Raw genomic sequence first — 18,935 nt, 5'->3', positions numbered from 1 at the left:
GGGTTGTAAACGACAGAATTCTGTTTTGTCTGTTCTGGAGGCTGGAATTGAAGATCAGGTGTTGACAGGTTGGGTTTCTCCTGAGGTCTCTATCCTGGGGTGGTACCCAGCTTCTTCTTGTTCTCAAACGGTTGTCTCTGCTCTCTGTAGCTGGGTTCTACTTTCCCTTTTATGCAAGGCTGCAATCATATTGGACTAGGGTACACAACAAGACCTCATTTTTATCTTAATTATTCCTGCAAAGGCTGTGTCACATTTCTGAGGGTCAGGATTCAGCATACAGTTTTTAGAGTGTCACAACTGGTCTGAATTAGAGCAGTGGTCTGTGCTCTCCTCCTCAAACTCCAAGGTCCAGTGGTGAGGGGTGTGGCCAATGAGGGCCTTCTGGGGCAGTGAAGGAAGAAGGGTGGCATGAAGTCTCTCTCTCTAGGTCACCTAGGATTTGAACATCTGGGAGGGACCTGAGCAAGCTCAAAACACCCCAAGAATCCATTCTCCAGAACAAGGAAGGGGTCCGTAGTCACATAGGAGCCAGTTCACAACACCTGGGAACTAGATGGGATAATTAGAGGGTGTGAGGAGTAGGAGAAAAACTAGTCAGGAAGAGTGGACAGATCTTGGCAGCTGGCCCCACCCCCATTTAACCTAGCTGGAATTATTTCTGTGTATTTGGGAATTGGGGGTCCAGCTTCATTTTTCTCACATATGAACATTCTTTCCTTTCCCAGTGATGAACAAGTCCCCTGTGTCGTGTGCTGGGTTTTCATGAATGAGCAGAAGCATTACCAACCACATTTCATCCCATTGCTCTTGTGGTATTCATCTATTTATTATTTTTATTTATGTTTAGTGTATGCCTGTATATGCCATTTGAGTGCAAATGCCCACAAAGGCATCAGATCCCCTGTAGCTGGTGTACTGGCAGTTGTGAGCTGCCCAATGAGGGCATTGTGGGTTTCTATCATTCTGCTTCATTCCCTGTTCCTAGACTGTTCCCATTAACTCCTGTTATCATCTATTTATTAGAATTTCTCCTAGACCCTTGTGGTTAAAATTATTCTCTTTAGAACACAAATAATTTGTAATATTGTTATAAATGTCTGTGACTCTTTCAGGCTAGTCACAAGGTGCGTTGGATAGGCAACATCCTGTTCTTGAGAAGCCTGAATTCATGGTCACACTTGAAACATCAAAGGCTTTAGGGGCTGAATCAGGTCCACTGTTTATTTTTAACAACATCCTCTCTGGCTCACCCAGAGGAAAACCAGGGGGAAGTTTTCCTGAAGTAATAACTTTTTATCCACAGATCTGAGAAAGTAAAGCTAGAAGCAGCCAGCAATATGGTTTGTATAAAGAGAGCTAGAAGAGCAGGTAGCATGTTTGTTCCTGGGGTCATGCCCAAAGTTATGCCGTGAACTATCCATTGGCCTTGCTAAAAATGGGTCAGATTCTCCAGGGCCTTGTCACAAGGACAACTTGTGTGTGCTATTCTCAGGTCTTGTCCCCCGAAGAAGTCACACGGCTCCTGACATTAATCACTGATGAAAATGTAAACCAATAAGACCTCTAACATATTCCTGGTAGAAGTGAAATTAGTATTGTCAGTTAGAAAAAGATAGTTTTTTGTTTAAAGCTGAAATTTTATATGTATCCTTGGGTATCAAGTCTCAATAACTCTCTTGCATGTATATACCAAGACACAATTCAGGTTCCTTTCCAATTGCTTCAGTTAAGGAGAAAGGCAAACAATCAAAGCTATCCACCCAGTAACTTTATCACTGGATCAATAAATCAAGGTATGAAGACACAGTGGACTATTTTACAGTCTCTACAGTAATATGAATGTGTGTACGTGTCCCTGTGACCACAATGGCCAGCAGAGAAACAGTCCTTGGTAGGCAAGGAGGGAGCTCAATGCAGCATGACTAAGTAGCTAGTGTTGCTTCAAACTTTGTAAGTCTGACTCCAAATAATTTATTTTTGGCATATTTAAGCACAGCACAAATTGGTAAAACTTTCCTGGTGATAATAATTCAATCCCGTGTGCACAATAAAGCAAAAGTAAGCTAAACAAAGATTGGGCATGACTACAGCAAAACTCTTTGTAAAGTACACGTGACCCCTTGGTGGGCGCTATAGATTGACTGGAAAAACAAGTTCACAATAAGGGTTTTGGGGAGGATCCAGTACGGTCTCAGTCACGGCGCAAAAGCCACCAGGGTATTAACCATGGCGGAAAACAGGTTATCTCAATCTCCTCCTTTGAAGGAACAACCCTGTGTGTATCATATTAATGGTTCCCTAGTTTATCTGTCAGCACAAGGACCTCCTTGCCTCCGACGTGTGAGTAAGTCATAGAAACAGCCCTGAGAGAAGGAAGTCGCCAAAGAGAACACACAGTGTGATAACAGCGTTTGTCTCACTACTTTTGCTAAATATACCAGTTGCTTTTTTTTCCCCGTTGCTGTGGTAAAAACCATGACCATGGCAGTTTATAGAAAGAAAAGAGAGTTTATTCAGACTTATGTTCCAGAGAGACATAAGTTCATGAGGTTGAGGATGTGTCTGAGGGTTGCTGTTATTGTGAAGAGACACGTGGCCACGGCAACTCTTATAAGGAAAATATTTAACAGTGGTGGCTCGCTTACAGTCTCAGAGGTTCAGTCCTTTATCATCACGGTCAGGAGCATGGTGGCAGACATGGTACTGGCTACATCTTGATCAGAAGGCAACGGGAGTGGACTGAGCGTCACACTGAGGGAAGCCAAAGAAGACCTCCAAGCCCGACCCCACAGTGACACACTTCCTCCAACAAGACCACTCCTACTCCAACAAAGTCATACTTCCTAATAGTGCCATCCCCTACAAACTTATGGGGGCCAATCATATTAAATTACCCCAGGAAGCATGGCAGCAAGCAGCAGGCATGGTGTCAGAATCTGCAAGCTGCGAGCTCATCCCTCAACCATGAGCACAGAGCAGAACGGAAGTGGTACAAGGCTTTTTTCTCCAAAAGCCCACTACCTCCAGCAAAGCCACACCTCCTAAACCCTTCTATATTATCAGGGTTCTCTATGGGAATAGAACTGATAGAATGAATATATATTATTAATATATAATATTATAAAATTATATATCGTGGATAGTCCAACAATGGCTGTCTCATGAGGGAAAGGCCAAGAATTCAGCCGGTAGTCAGTCCTCCAGACTATGTTTCTGGGTCCTGATCTGGTGTGGAGTCTGGAAGGTGTCCTAGAGAGCTGCTGGTTCTTAGTCTATGCTGGGACTAAAGAAGCAGGCTCTAACACTGCTGAGGGGGTGCCTGGTAGCAGGCTAGATAAACTTGCAGAGAGTGAGGGCAAGTCTCAAAAAGCAGGAGTTTCTTCTGGGTTCTTTCATGTGAGCTGCTAGCAGAAGGTCTGGCTCAGAGTTAGGGAGGGTCTTCCATCTCAAATAACCCCCTCCCCCAATACCTCACAGGCATGCTCCGCTGCTTGGGTTTTTAGCTGATTCCAGATGTAGTCAAGTTGACAATCAAAATTAGCTATCACACACCCCAAGCAAGACCATGAACTAGGAACTAAGTGTTCAAAGATCTGACCCTATGGGCTATTCACTCAAGTCATTATGGCTTCCTATAATAAAGACCCCTGTAGATAACAGAAATATCTCAAAATTCACTAACCTAGGAGGTTCAGGACCTGCTCTAGCAGGTTCAGTGTCTGGTGAGACCCTGTTTTCAGAGTCATCGATGGCAATTGGGGGTGGGCTTCTAGCTCTCCAGGGGCTTCTTATAAAGACACAGGTCCCACTCATGAGGAGTTTGCTGACAGGGTCTATGTTTTTCTCAAAGTCTTTCACCTAGTCCATTTACTTAGGGGTTAGGATTTCAGTATATGAATTTTTAGAGAACACAGACATCTAGGCCAGACATCATTCTAAAAATAAAGCTTCAAGCATGAAAACAAAACAAGGTATTAGGGATGCAAAAGGATTTGGGAAAAAAACTAGTTAAAAGATAAGGAGAAATCAATGGATGAGTGGATAAAGAAAACATAGTTTTATTAAACTACAAAGAACAACTTTTCACTGTTTGCAGGAAAATGGAAGTGTAAGATACAGCGTGAGAGGGGCCCAAACCGTGGTGGGTGACAAAGAACACCATGCAGAGAGGGCTTGAGTGTGAAGTTTTATTAAAAGGGAGGGAAGAGAGAATGAGAAAAGGGGGGGGGGAGAGAGAGAGAGGAGAACTAGAGAGGATAGGGGAGAGGAGAGGCTGAGACTGGCTTGGGGTTGGGGGGGGTGGGGGAGATCAGGAGCTTCTCTCTCTCTCTCTAATTTATTAGATATTTTTTTAAAAAATACCAATTCAAATTCCCACTCCTTCCCCTCTTCCCATTCCCTCCCCACACCCTCTCACCCCACCCCCATCTAATCCTGAGAGAGGGTAAGGCACATTGCTTTGTGGAAAGCCAAGTCCCTCCCTACTACATCTAGGCTGAGCAATGCATACATCCAAAGAGAATAAAATCCCAAAAAGCCAGTACATGCAGTAGAGATAAATCCCAGTGCCACTGCTAGTGGCCCCTCAGTCTGCCCCAGCCATACAACTCTCAACCATTTCAGAGGGACTAGTTTGGTCCTATGCTTGTTTCTTCCCATTGATCTGGAGTTGGTGAGCTCCCATTAGCTCATGTAAACTGTTTCAGTGCATGAACCCTTCATGGTCATATAAAGACCCACCCGGAAACTGGAAACAGACAAGATTGCCTGACAAAATTGGGAGCATGTGGGGGGGGGGGTAGAAGGAAGGGTAGAAGGGGAAGAGGAGGGGAGAAGGGGAGGGTTGAGGAGAACTTGAGGGAATGGGATAGTTGGCATGGAGGAAGGACAGATATGAGAGCAAGGAAAGAGATAACTTGATTGAGGGAGCCATTATGGGGTTAGCAAGAAACCTGGCTCTAGAAAAACTCCCAGGAATCTACAAGGATGACCCCATCTAAGACCCTAAGCAACAGAGGAGAGGGGGCCCGAACTGGCCTTGCCCTGTAGTCAGACTGATGATTATCTTAAATATTACCATAGAACCTTTGTCCAACAACAGATGGAAAGAGACCACATCGGAGCACTGGACTGAGCTCCCAAGGTCCGGTTGAAGAGTAGAAGGAGTGAGAATCTGGACAAAGAGGAGCTTGTCTCTTAAAGGGACCTCTGCACTGCACACAGTGGAACTGCTTGCCATAAGATGAGAGGTGACTGTGCCCAAGGGGCAGGGCCAAGGTGTGTCTGGATACTAATAGGAAGAAACTGGTGATCCTTTTAAACCGAATAAGAAAGACAAGTATCATGCATGCTCTATGTGTGGACTTTAGGAATATTAAGGACATGAATGAGAAAGGGGGGCTATGAAGGATATGGAAATTAAGGTGAGGGGATAGTGAGGGAAGGATAGTTTAAAGCTGAGTAGACCAAAGCACATCAAACACATGTGTGCACACATTTTTTTTTTTTTTTCGAGACAGGGTTTCTCTGTGGCTTTGGAGCCTGTCCTGGAACTAGCTCTTGCAGACCAGGCTGGACTCGAACCCACAGAGATCCTCCTGCCTCCGCCTCCCGAGTGCTGGGATTAAAGGCGTGCGCCACCAGCACTAGGCTAACACATGGTTTGATAGAGGGAAAGGCCCGGTGGGTAGAGTCACTGAGGCTGAAAAAAAGGATCGTTTGAGCTCAGGAGCCCTGACTGCTTAAATGAGCAAGGTCTCATGGTAAAAAACTAAGCAAAAACAGAAAGCAAAGGCACCTTAGATACAAAACTCAGGACGGAGGGGCTGAGAAGTGGAAAGCAGGGGATGTAAGTGGAGCTTGTATACTGGGTGTGTTAGTTCTGATGTTCCACCTTTGTTTATTTTGATATATAAACAGAGACAGGATTTCTCTGTATATAACTCTGACTTCCTGGAACTCACTTTGTAGACCAGGCTGGCCTTGAACTCACCGAGATCCGTCTGCCTCTGTCTCCTGGGATTAAAGGTGTGTGCCACCCGGTACTATTTAGCTTTAATTTTTAAAAGGCTTACCTGATGTGTTTATGTGTTTGTGGCTGCACATTTGTGTACCATGTGCCTGCATGCCTGGTGCTGGCAAAGGCCAGAAGAAGGTGTCAGAACCCCAGGAACTGGAGTTATAGACTGTTGTGAGCCACCTCGTGAGTGCTGGAACTGAACTCGGATCCTCTGCAGGAGCAATAGGTTCTCTTAACCCAAGCCATCAGTTCAGCTCCCATATTTAGCTTTTGTGTCTCACTCTAGCGCAGGCTTGCCTGGATCTCACCGAGTAGTGAAACTGAAGCAGGCTTCCCAGGCTTCATAATCTGGTCTCAAAATCTTCGGTGTGGCTGGTTAGTAACTATGGACTTCTCCAGCGGTCTCAGGTGCTACCTCTGACTCTGCGACCGCACGGCTCTGCGTGACCCACGAATGGCCCAGCTCCAGTGTGCAGCGCCTGCCTTTCCTCAGGGTGTGGCTCCTTCCTTCCAGCCAGTGACCACGGGTGAACTTACTGCACAGGCGCAGCGTCTGCACCTACCCTCGCGCGCGTCTCGCCCCGCGCGCCCTCACCGCCGTTTGCCAGGCGCCCCCTGGCGGCGCCGCTCCACCTCGCTCACCCCCAGTTCTAGGCCCGCCGGACCAGGCGCCCATGATCCTGGAGCTCCGCGGGTCCCAGGCCGCGTCATCTGCGAGCTCTCCAGGCGCTTGGTCCCCGCTGGCCACAGCGGGATGGGCCTGAGTCCGACCGCCAGCGGGGAGTACGGGATCCGCCTCTCCAGGGTCCCATGGCCGCGCCCCAAGTCCATCTCAAGAACCTCCAGTACCGGCTCAAGTGACACCCAATCTGCAACTGGACAGTTAGCCGTGCCCCACTCAGGTCTGCCCCGAAAATGGGGCCTTTCCCTTGAATCCTTTCTGGGTGGTTCTTGCCCCAGCGAGTCGCCCCCTGTCAGAAATGGTTTGGCAGTTATCTTGCCTCTAGACAGCCCGCACCCTTTGTCCCCTCCAAGTTTTATGGAGGGCAAAGCAGGAGCCAGGCACAGTTCTAATTCTTTTTTTTACTGTATTTTTGGGGACAAGGTCTTTCTTGCTATGTAGCCCTGGATGGCCTGGAATTCAGGCTGGCCTGGAATTCACAATGATGCGCCTACCTGGGCCTGCAGAGTGTTGGGATTAGAGGCATTCACCACCATACCTGGCATTAGGCACCATTCTAAAGCAAAACACCCAGTCCACTTTTGGCTTGAGTTGGTCTTTCAGGGGGTTCACTTCTTCCCGCACAGAAGGCAGTTGTGTATTAAATCACACCCCTTCCCTCCTGAATTAGAGTCAGCGAGATCTCAAGCACTATTGGTCCAGCTCCTGCCGAAGCGGCTCAGGCAAAGCTTCAAGTTAGAACAGGCCAGAAGCTGGCCGTGCGGGTAAGATTTTTTTTTTTTTTTTTTTGAGACGTTGGTTTTAGATGTTAGTTCTGTAGAACAAATACTCCCCCAGGTGGTTTCTGCTTGAATCAGCCTATAAAAAACCAGTGAGTAGCGCCGGGTAAAACTGAATTAGCTTGCAGACTTGATGATGGCTGTTGTCATACCGTGTTGAAGTTTTACCCACAAGGCCACTCTGCAGGCTCTTGGAACCTGAGTGGGTTTGTAGGTGCACGAACGAACGATTCAGGAGACTTGTGCTTGGGAATTAGGGTGGGGCGAGAAGAGGAGGCATGAGACTTTTCGCGCTGTATCATAATCTCTTGCTGTCTTCCCTTCTATGAAAATCGCCGTGCAAGTATCACTTGCTGATAAACGTTTGAAAAGAATAATGAACAAGTTAGGAAAGCTGATGAGAGGGGAGGAGAATGAAGAATGTATCTGGGAATAAGTGCAAAGTACAGTGCACAAGGTGGGAACCGAGAGTGTGTTCCAAGGGCATGGGCTAGCAGCATGTAGAGCTGAAAAGAGGAGAATGGAAATTGCTGGGAATTGATCGTCTTTGGCCTCAGATTTAATAAATAACAGCGGTGTTTAGGGGCCAGCAGGAAGGGTGGGTAGGGCCAGTCCAGACTGAACCGTTGCTGGGCCGGTGTCCCTGAGAAGCTCTCTTTGTGGAATTTCTCAGGATAGCTCATGCCAGCAGTTCATGGCAGCACTCCCTCCTGCTACATTTTGTCTGAATTTGAGACCAGGGACTCTGAAGGTGACACCTCTCACCTACACATTCAGTCTCTAACAATCGTCAGAAAAACAGCAGCTCTACTGCATGAAAGCAAATGTCTTCAGGGAGCCAAGTTTGCAGGTGTGTGAGGGATGTCTCTTTCAGTGACCAAGCACAGATCTGAAGTGATTGGTCACACAGACTTCCCAACGGCTGTGGAATAACGGTGTTTACGATGTGATTGCAAAATCGTTTCTAGAGAGAAGTCGGTAATTAACTTGGAGATCACACCCAGCAAGAAGAGAACAGCATTGGTTCCAACGCCCAAGTTGGAGATTGAAGGCAAACGGAAACATCCAGCAGCCGAGGTGCGTATCCCAAGAACTGGCGGCATGAGTGTTTTACTCTCTTGGTGACTGCGTATTGTAATTTACTCTAGCTGTGTCTAATAAATATCTACACTGACTTGAGATATTGTTATGCATGTTCAAGTAGCTTTCCTGAGGTATATTTAGCCATATTTAATTTCTAGATGTTTAAAATATGCAGTTAGACACTTTTTGATATTGTTAGAGCTGAAAAGAAAAGAGAAAAAAATGACAGTTCCGGGGAAGGAGCTGATATGAGATTATCCCTCAGAAGACCTTTATTAGGAGAGGGAGCCTCACAACACGGGAGGGGGCAGCATTGGGCCTTGTAGTGGGAGAGCCTGAGAGGAGACTGAGGGTCTTAGCAGCATGGTGGGGCCTTGGAGGCAGAGGGAGTGTTAGCCCTTAGTCCTTCAAATTCTGAGACCAATGGGGGCTTTCTGATAGGTTTTAGAAGTATGTGTGTGTGCTTGTAGGGGGCAGGCTTCATATCATTTGATCTGTCCTGGCCTTGTCACTGTACCCAAGGGCATGGTGGCAGGCATCAGGTAAAAACATGGCTTTATTCTGCAGCTCCAGAGGGGGGTTGGTGGAGGGCCTCACGGCCACAGAGCGGCATGCTCTTATCAACCCTGTATCAGAAAGGGAGAGTTGGGCTGTATAAGAAAGGGAGAGTTGGGGGGGGCATGGTCTGGTAGAGAGAGAGAAAGGAAGGAGAGAGAGAGAGAGAGGAAGAGAGAGAAGGAGGGAGAGAGCAAGAAAAAAGAGGAGAAAGAGAGCGAGAGGGAGAGAGAGAGGGAGAGCGAAAGAGGAGGGAGAGAGAGAGAGAGAGAGAGAGAGAGAGAGAGAAGGAGGGAGAGAGAGAGGAGGGAGAGAGAGAAAGGAGGGAGAGAGAGAGGAGGGAGAGAGAGAGAGAAGGAGGGAGAGAGAGTAAAAAGAGAAGCAGAGAGAAGGAGAAAATGGGGGGGGGGAGAGAGAGAGAGAGAGAGAGAGAGAGAGAGAGAGAGAGAGAGAGAAAGAACTCACATGCACCAGCAAGGGAGTCTGTGATCTCACAAATACATGTATACAGCGTGAAGCTCTTGCCACAATTGAGACAGCATGTCCATCAAACATGATTTTAAAAAAGTAATCCCTTCCCATCACCAGCATGCCTCTATCTCCGAGCAGCAGCCAGTTTGCCTTCTGCCAGCTATAGATTAGTCTGCATTTTCTAGAGACTTGGCAAGTACGGTCATAGTGCATGTACTTCATTTTAGACATTTTATTACATGTATGTGTGTGTGTATGTATGTATGTATGTATGTATGTATGTATTTATTGTGTGTGGGGATACGGGCTCCTGTGGGGGCCAGAGGACAACTTGAAGAAGCTGGTTTTCTCCTTCTGCCATGTGGATTCCAGATCAAACTCAGCTTGTCAGGCTTGGTGGCTGTCCTTTACCCACTGAGTGATTTTTCTAGTTCTCTAGCAGTGGTTAGTGAGATGTTCAGGGTCTGCTGGAGACTCCAGCTGTAACAGTTACTACTGGCTTTCACGATGACCTTGTAATCTTGTTCACTTAAATGATCCCTTTAGCAGAAGAATAATCCTAATAACCACAGGCTTTACTTTCTCATTACATAACAGAAAGTGTCTGTTGAGTCTGTCGATCAATTATTTAGGGCGATAGAAATGTCAGCCATTCTTTTATTTTCACAGGACTAATGCCCGTGTCTTTAGTGTTACAACCAAAGAGAATTCCAGGCTCTCCTTAAAGGTTCTTCTCAGAGGGCACTGAAAACATTTCTGTCAGGTGCTTCCAAGGACTGATGTATAGAGAACAGGATGAGCTGGTAATCGTTATGAATCTTCTTAATGCCTTCGTATTGCACAAGACAAACGTTCTCAGCTGAGCACTTATCATCAGCTTTGTTTTTCAGTAAGTTTTATGGGGCAGAAAGTTGGTGCTGCCTCTGTAGCTGCAGGGTGGTCATTGCTTTTAACACTTACGATTCCCCTGAAAAAGTTACCAGGACGTGTGCTTTGAAGGTGAATTCCAGTCTTTGAGGTGACGACAGGAACAAATGTCAGGACCTTGTAATTCCATATGATGAGCAAACTGGGATCAGAGTAGAGGAAAGCTAGGCAGCGCTGGGCAGCGTGGCAAGGAGTCCACGGCCTGGCTTCTCTGCAGTGCTTTGCCCAGCAGAGTCCAAAAGTCCTCAGAGTCTTTCCCTCCCCTTAGTAGAACAGGAAGAAAATACAAAGGCCTGCAAACACTACATAAGCTGTATGGCCACCAGCTCCCCATGCAGGCCTTGTATGACATTCACACATAGTTCCACTCAGGATCCTATGTTTAGAGAGTTGTGACAGAGACTTGCTGTGAGCTATCACTTCAAACCCTGTTTTCATCTGAACATGAGTCTGTGTCCCCAAGGTGTCTTTGATGGGATGCTTGTCACCTGTTCCCAGTGTCACTTAACCCTTCCAGGTCATGTGAAGCTCCGTTACCACAGTCTCCATCCTTTCCAAGGTCATCCATCAATTAAATCTGAGTTCTGTTGCTTTTACCGTGCTGGCTTACCTACTGCTTATACAGTGGGGGTGAATTAATGCCAAGAGAGAAGAGGAAATAAATGCATCCTGGTGTCCTAGCATGTGAGGTACACCAGCTTCTTTGCTTTTTCCTTTTAAAAATTTATCTCTGCTCTTTGAGAATTTAATACATGTATACAATGTCTTTTGGTAATACCCACATTTTTTTTTTTTTTTTACAAAGCACTGAATCCAGTTAGTACTGCTGGTCTGTGCACATGTATAGATCCAACCACGGAAGCGTGGGCAACCTGCTGTGGGCCACATTCCTGACTGATGCTTGCTGGGGGAAGGCTAACCAGCTCTTTTCCCGAAATGAAGTCTTGAGATTTGCTGGACATAGATGTAGTCCCGCCTCTACCCCTGATCTTTTCATTTCCTGTTTCCGTACATCTGCTCCCTGTTCATCCCCTGCTCACTCTGCAGGTCTCTGTAGAGTCCTCATGATTGTCTGCCTCCAGCGAACCTATGTTTTTTGTTTCCTTAGGGCTTTTGTCATAGATTTCCAGGACTGTCCCTCTCTGCTCTTGTAAACATAGCGTACCTGTGCTCCTATAGTATAGATGTGTGCACCCCGCGTCCCCCCCCCCGCCCCCAACATTCACACATTGAAGTCCTAACCCTCAGTGTGGTTGTTAAATGAGAGTTAAGGTTAAATGAGGTCATGGGGTGAGGTTCTGAGTTGCCATAATTGGTGGTTTTTTTTTTTTTTTTTTTTTTTTTTAGAAATCCCAGGGAGTCTTTTTCTCTTTACCCTCACCCCCATCCTCTGTGAGAGCGCACATAGGGAAAGTCACATGGGAACAGATGAGGTGGTAGCTACCATAAGCTGAAAGAAGGTATCTCAGAATGACACCTGCCTTGCTGCACCTTGAGTTTGGACTCAATGGTCTGGAGAACTCTGAAGAAGTTAACATGTGCTAAGGCATCCTGTCAGTGGAGTTGGGTCATGTCAGCTTGAGCAGACAAATGCAAAGTGCACACACAGCTCTTTCCTTGGGATAGACCCGTGTCACTCCATCTGGAGTCAGGGCACTGGCCTCGCCTAGTGAGCTCCCCAGAACGTCACCCTTCCTCATTGTCCCCACACTCCCAGGCCTAGCTTGACTAGTGTATCTTGCACACCAGCCCAGGCTGCCCCAGCCAAGGTTTTCTTGGTTACAACTGAGTTGGAATCACTCCTGTCCCTCCAATCAAAACTCAGCACTGAGTGTCTGAAGGACTGACCTACCAACATCTCATACTTGATCTGAAATCAACCGAACTCCCACCCAACAGAGGCAGGCTTGACTCTTATCAGACACACAACTAACAAAAGAAGCCCACAAGTCCAGGTCACATGAGAAACAGTATGAAAGGCCAAGGCAATGTGTCCTCTCCTGCCCACATCCTCTAGTCCTGTAGAAATGCCGCCCCCCCCCCATGAGAATTACTGAGATGAACCCCAGGGCACAGAATTTAAAAGAGCAGTCAGGAGCGTGATCAAAGAATTCGAGGAGTTTAAAGAGGACACTAACACTTCTGTGAACTTGAAGATCATAGGAATAAACTCTCAAGTAATGCCCAGGAAAAAAAAATACACAAACTCATGACTGAATGAAACAAAGACAGCTCAGGATCTAAAAACTGAATTCATAAAGAGAGAAACATACCAAAGAGAACTCAAGCTGAAATGAAGATTTGATGGAAAAACTGAAGGCCCTGTGCTTTTGATTTCAAACCCTCCTGCTAGCATGTCCAGGACCCCTTGGCCGGTGACTGACTTTCTCTGTTGTCTTCATCTCTCTGCCAGAGCCCCACAGCCAGGTCTTTTATGCATACTGCTGTCTTTCCTTCTGGGAAAGGCCCTCTTGAGTCCCTCGCCTTGTCTGCCCACCACCCTGTGTCTGGTTCCTTACCTTCCATCTCCTGTATAAGAAAGGTCTTCACCTTCACCCATCTGCTGAAGTGATCTTCCAGATTGTCCCACAACTTTCTTCTTCTTGCCTTTGAGATCTCAATCTGCATCTTGTATGAGATTGCTCCTGACTGAACATGTGACCCAGAATAGCTCGCTGGTCACTGTCTGCTGTATCACTCTGTCAGTGGGATTGCAAAAGCTTTTTATGATTGCTATTACGTAAACACCAAGGAGGATTCATCATCGGAGCTGGGCAGCTCTGCACTCTTTGACGTATATGTGTATGCTATTCGTGCTTGCTTGTGTACACAGGAACACTGTCTTGCTCCAAGGACGGTGTCACTGCCGGCACTATACAGAAGTTCCTGTTCATGCTTTTGCCTACCAGGTTACTAACAGGAGGGCAGCCTATACATACAGGTATGTGGGCAAGGGTAACTTGTGTCCCAGCTGGAGCAGAACAAGTGATGGAGGAGTTACTTTCATTTAATAAAGAAACTGCCTTGGCCCATTTATAGGCCAGCCCTTAGGTGGGTGGAGTAAACAGAACAGAATGCTGGGAGAAAGAAGCTGAGTCAGGCAGTCGCCATGATTTACTCACTCCAGACAGACGCAGGTTAAGATCTTTCCTGGTAAGCCAGCTCGTGGTGCTACACAGAATATTAGAAATGGGTTAGATCAAAATGTAAGAGCTAGCCAATAAGAGGCTGGAACTAATGGGCCAGGCAGTGTTTAAAAGAATACAGTTTCCGTGTAATTATTTTGGATAAAGCTAGCCGTGCGGGCGGCCGGGTGCCAGGAACTTAGTCCGCTGCCGCTCTTCACTACAAACAAGCAGGTACAAGATTTCATCATAGATCTCAGAATAAAAGAAATGCAAGGTTTAGAAGTTGTTTGTTTCTAGCATTTTTTCCCATTTAATATTTTGGGACCACAGTGGATGGCTATAGATAGTTGAAACCGCAGAAGGTAACGTGAGGACAAGAGAGGATTTCTCATATGCAAATTCCTTTGTGTCCTGTCAATGCTTCAGCCTCCAGGTTTTATTACTGAGGTGTCACCTTGGTTAGGGGGAGGGTGCGGAGCATGTTCCCATCATTACCATAAATACACGTGCACAAGTTTGGCCTCAGAGGGAATAAGAGGTTTTTCTGGAGTCAAGTATGTGAGCTCCTGGTATGGAAACACAGACTCAGGTTCCTCAAACACTGTGTTCTACTGAAGGAGGAAGAGCTTACATGAGGTTTTATTAGTGGCCAAACAAAGAAAAGAACACATTTCCCAGATGGTGGTAGGGCCCTTGGGCAAGCAGTTACAGCGAAGCTGGGAACACTCTCCCTCAGGTTTCAGCTGCTATCTGGTGCAGTCTCAGCGTTTGGATTGGGGAAGGCTAGTGTTCTGTTAAGAATACATTGTGAGATTTTGATAAAAGGATGTTAGGTCAGACACTGCGCTGGGCAGTGGATAGCTTTCAAAGGGACTGAAAATATCCCAAGATAATTTGACTCTAATTTACATTCTAAGTCTCCAAAACCATCAAGTTTCCTCATTTGGCCTTCTAGAATCCTTAACACAGATGCAGCTTCCCTCCCCCCCCCCCCCCCACTCCTGCCCACATCCTCCATCTCTCTGTCTGTCTCTTTTGGAAGCTTCCTCTTACAGTCCTAAGTGATGATTTTCTTCTCTCAGGCGCCCATGGCTGCTCTGGTGTCTGGTCACACACCACTGAAGAGTCGGCGTGCCTTGCATTCGGCTCCTCTACAGTCGAAAGTGGCGCTCCTACTTTGTGGTCTGGCTCTCACCACCTGCCCCAGGCAGGAACAAACTTTCCACCCACGTCCTTGCTCTATGCCTACTTGATTTATGCTTTCAGGATCTGGGCACCTTACAGATGACTGATTTTTCTCTTTGGGTGCCTGTTTCTGGGAGAAGGGCCAGATCTGGGCTGCATCCTAAGCAAAGGAAATAAACAGCAGATGGCTGAAGAGGGTTGAAATTACAGTGGATTCCTGAGTGGGGTGGAGTCAAAGTCAGGGTAAGAAATTGAACATTGGAGTGTTGGTTGGTGTTGGAGGCCGCTGGAAGGTAGATGTGAGTTCCTGCTTTTCACAAAAAACTGGGGAATGAGAGAATACGGAGAGGGGATGATGGGACCTTGCATTCAGCGTGAATAACTCCAGATGACTCTCAAGTCTGTGTGAATGTCGTTTAGTTTTCTACTTTGCTAGACTGTCCAGTGACAAATTTGTAAATGAAAGCATCTCCCCCAAGCTCAAGCAAACTTCTTATTGGTTGATGAGCATGAGGGCTTCTTGCCTGTATCTATGTGCGCCACACTCATGCAGTGCCTGTCTAGGCTAGAGGAGTATGTTAGACACCCTGAACTGGAGCTGCAGGTAGTTGTCAGCTGCCGCGGGAATGCTGGGAACCAAGCCTGGGTCTTCTGGAAGGACAGAGAGTGCGCTGAACCACCAAGCTGTGCTGTTGGCATCTGGGCATCTGTTCCAGGAAAGGTCTTTTGGGATCCTTACTGCTTGCTGCCATGGTATTATGTCACCAATGCGAATGCAACAGTCTGGTTGCCTAGAAAGTTGTGGTGTTTTGTCGGCAGGGAAGTGGGTTCCTAGAGAGAGCATCTGTGGCACCCGCTGGCTCAATAGTCTGGATAGAGGGGAGGGGAAGTGTCATTGGGCAGGACTCTTAGTCTGTGAGCAGGTCTGTGCTTGTGTACAGTGATATTGAGCCGGTGGGTGGTTTAGAGGTGATACCATAGCTTACCTGGGGAGGTGGTGGGGGTGGTGCCCCACACCACCGTCATCAGCCTCCCTACCTGATCAGGGCCAGAGACAGCAGAGGTTGATTGTGTTGACCTCCCATGCCTGTCTTTATGTGTGTGCTCCTTCTTCATCTGCTGGTGACATGGTGGCCTCTTCCCTCCGTTCTCCTTTTGTTGCTCCCTCCTTTCCCCTCCCCTTCTTCCACTGTCTTCTCACCCCCTCCCGTCGTCACTTCTTCCCCCTCTTCTTCCTCTTTCCTGTACAGTGCCAAGACTTAGATTTGATGGCCTTTAGGCTGTGTTATCAATGAAAATGGGCCCAAAGTGTCTTCTGTATTACACACACACACAAATGGGCATGGCCTTAGCTTAGTGTATATATGTCCACTCAAGTACATTGCATCCAATAAGTTCTCCTCTTATTAATGTGCAAAGCGAAAAATAGAAAACCCTTGAGTTAACAACTTGCATAGGATTAAAAGCAATTCAATTCTTCACCTGCACATGTATATGAAAGTTTTGAACTCGTGTTGATTTTTTTAAAAAGATGAATATAAAAATATTAGAAATCTATACTTCCTTACTGACATTTAAAAACTCCGTTATCTGGGCTCGAAAGATGGCTCAGGGGTTGAGAGCACTTGCTCTTGTAGAGGACCCAGGTTCATTTTCCAGAGCCCATACTAAGTGACTCACAACTGCCTGTAACACTCTAGTTGCAGGAGACCCAGGTCCCTCTTCTGGCCTCTCCACACCTCCGGATCATCCCGTACAGGCTGTTCTCGCAGCCTGTCGCCTTATCACTCTTCACGCTCCTCACTTCATGCCCCCTTGCTCCCTTCGTATACCCTCCTGAGCTTTAGGAAGGGGTTACATCTGCACATCTCTCTTTCTGTCCTAGAACTAAGGAAAATGAAATCCATTTATGTGTGCGGTTTATTATATTTTTTATTTTTGAGATTATAATATCATCACGTCATTTCCTCCTCTTTCCTCCCTTAAGCCCTTCCATGTACTGCTCCTGCTCTCTCAAACTCATGACCTCTTTTTCTTTAATTCTTGTTATAGAGATGTATAGACATTCATTCATAAATATATAAACACAATCTGCTTAGTCTGTATAATGTTACTTGTATGTACATTTTCAGGGGTGACCATTTGGTACTGCATAGTGAATTCTCTTGGGTGCTCTTCCCTGGGGAAGATGCGTTCTCTCTATCGCAACGTTCCTCAGTTGCTGTAGTTCTTTGTCTGGGCTGAGGTTTCTGGGGTTTTCCTCTTCCGCATTAGTTTGTCTATTGCTGCCCTCTTTGTTCAGGTCCTGTTTAAGCAGCCATGTTGGTGAGACTTTATGATTCTGAGCATCAGGTGCAGGACCTGTGTTGTAGATTTGTCTGTTGGGACAGGGCTCTACAAGTCTACATTTTAATCAGTTGTGGTTTCCTTCTGTTGAAAAGATTACTTTCCTCAGTGAGGGATGAGAACACTTATCTGTGGGTATAATTATATTTGGAATGTGGTTAGTGATTATACTGGTTTAGCAAATTGGCAGTTGTAGGGTTGCATTGAAGATCTGACTTGAAAGCCTCCTCCCTGAAAAGGATTGGTTTTTATTGTACCAGAAGGCACCACACAAGCTTTTAAATGAGGGAAGCCACCAACAGTCCTAATCAGCTGTGATGCCTATGAGCCATGGTAATGTGCATCATATGATAATCCTAGGGGTCTAATAGTGGCTGGCACACATACCTCGGAGGTAACCAACAACTCTTGTTGTAGGAAGAGGCAGCTTGTTTGTTCCCGGCTGCTCAGTCCCAAAATAACCACACAGAAACTGTATTAACTAAATCACTGCTTGGCCCATCAGCTCTAGCTTCTTATTGGCTAACTCTTACATCTTAATTTAACCCATTTCTAGTAATCTGTGTATTGCCACGTGGCTATGGCTAATTGGGTAAAGTTCCGTCCGGCTCCAGCGGGGCTACACGACTTCTCTCTGGCTCTGCCTCCTTTCTCCCAGCATTCAGTTTGGTTTTCCCTGCCTCGCTCTGCTCTACCCTATCACAGGTCCAAAACAACTTTATTAACTAATGGTATTCACAGTATACAGAGGGGAATCCCACATCAAACTCTGTAATTGGACTTAAGGGGAGGTCATGGATCTTGAAGTCCATTTTTATGGGATCTTTAAAAAAAATTTTCCCCTTTTATTAAAAATAGATTCTTTTCTCATATACTCTATCCTGATTACAATTTTCCTTCCCTCTGCTCCTCCTAGTTCCTTCCCACCTTCCCTCCCATCTGAATCCACTTCCTTTTGGTCTCTCATTAGAAAAGAACAGTCGGCTGAGCGGTGGTGGCGCACGCCTTTAATCCCAGCACTCGGGAGGCAGAGACAGGTGGATCTTTGTGAGTTCGAGACCAGCCTGGTTTACAAGAGCTAGTTCCAGGCCAGGCTCCGTAGCTACAGAGAAACCCTGTCTCGAAAAACAAACAAATAAACAAACAAAGAAAAGAACAGTCTTCTAAGGGATAATAACAAAATATAACAGAATAAAATATAGTAAGATAAAACAAATCCCCCAAACCTATCACATGGAAAGTTGGACAAGGCAAACCAACAAAAGGAAAACAACTCCAAGAGAAGGCACGGAAGCAGAGACCCATTCTTTCCCACACTGAGGAGGCCAATAAAAACACTAAACCGAAAGCAATAATACACACGCAGAGGAAGAACCTGTTCCACATGCTGGAATGTGGAATGTTCCAGCCTTGATGCAGGGGAGGAGCTTGGTCCTGCCTCAGCTTGGTGTGCCATGCTTTGTAGATACCCATGGGAGGCCTGCCTTTCTGAACACACACACACAGACACACACAGACACACACACAGACACACACAGACATACACACGACCTAGTGCAGGCCTGCACACACAGACACACACACACACACAGACACAGACACACACACAGACACAGACACACAGACACACACACACACACAGACACAGACACACAGACACACACACAGACACACAGACACAGACACACAGACACACACAGACACAGACACACACAGACACACACACAGACACACACAGACACACACAGACACACACA

The 18,935-nt window shown here is 46.5% G+C and overlaps 1 protein-coding gene across 1 annotated transcript in view; it reads left to right on the top strand.

Moving 5' to 3' along the window:
* The first annotated feature begins 6,752 nt into the window (after positions 1-6,752).
* Plaat5 (phospholipase A and acyltransferase 5) overlaps positions 6,753-18,935 on the top strand; it is a 28,354-nt gene continuing 16,171 nt past the window's right edge. The window contains exons 1-3 of the mRNA XM_057778987.1: positions 6,753-6,924; positions 7,375-7,468; positions 8,452-8,560. Of these exons, the coding sequence (XP_057634970.1) occupies positions 6,777-6,924; positions 7,375-7,468; positions 8,452-8,560 (351 nt within the window). The 5' untranslated portion in view covers positions 6,753-6,776. The remainder of the gene's footprint in view (positions 6,925-7,374; positions 7,469-8,451; positions 8,561-18,935) is intronic.

The sequence above is a fragment of the Chionomys nivalis genome, chromosome 8, assembly GCF_950005125.1.
Source record: "Chionomys nivalis chromosome 8, mChiNiv1.1, whole genome shotgun sequence".
NCBI lineage: Eukaryota > Metazoa > Chordata > Mammalia > Rodentia > Cricetidae > Chionomys > Chionomys nivalis.
The sequence above is the reverse complement of the archived record's forward strand: the minus strand, read 5'-3'. Positions and strand labels throughout refer to the sequence as shown.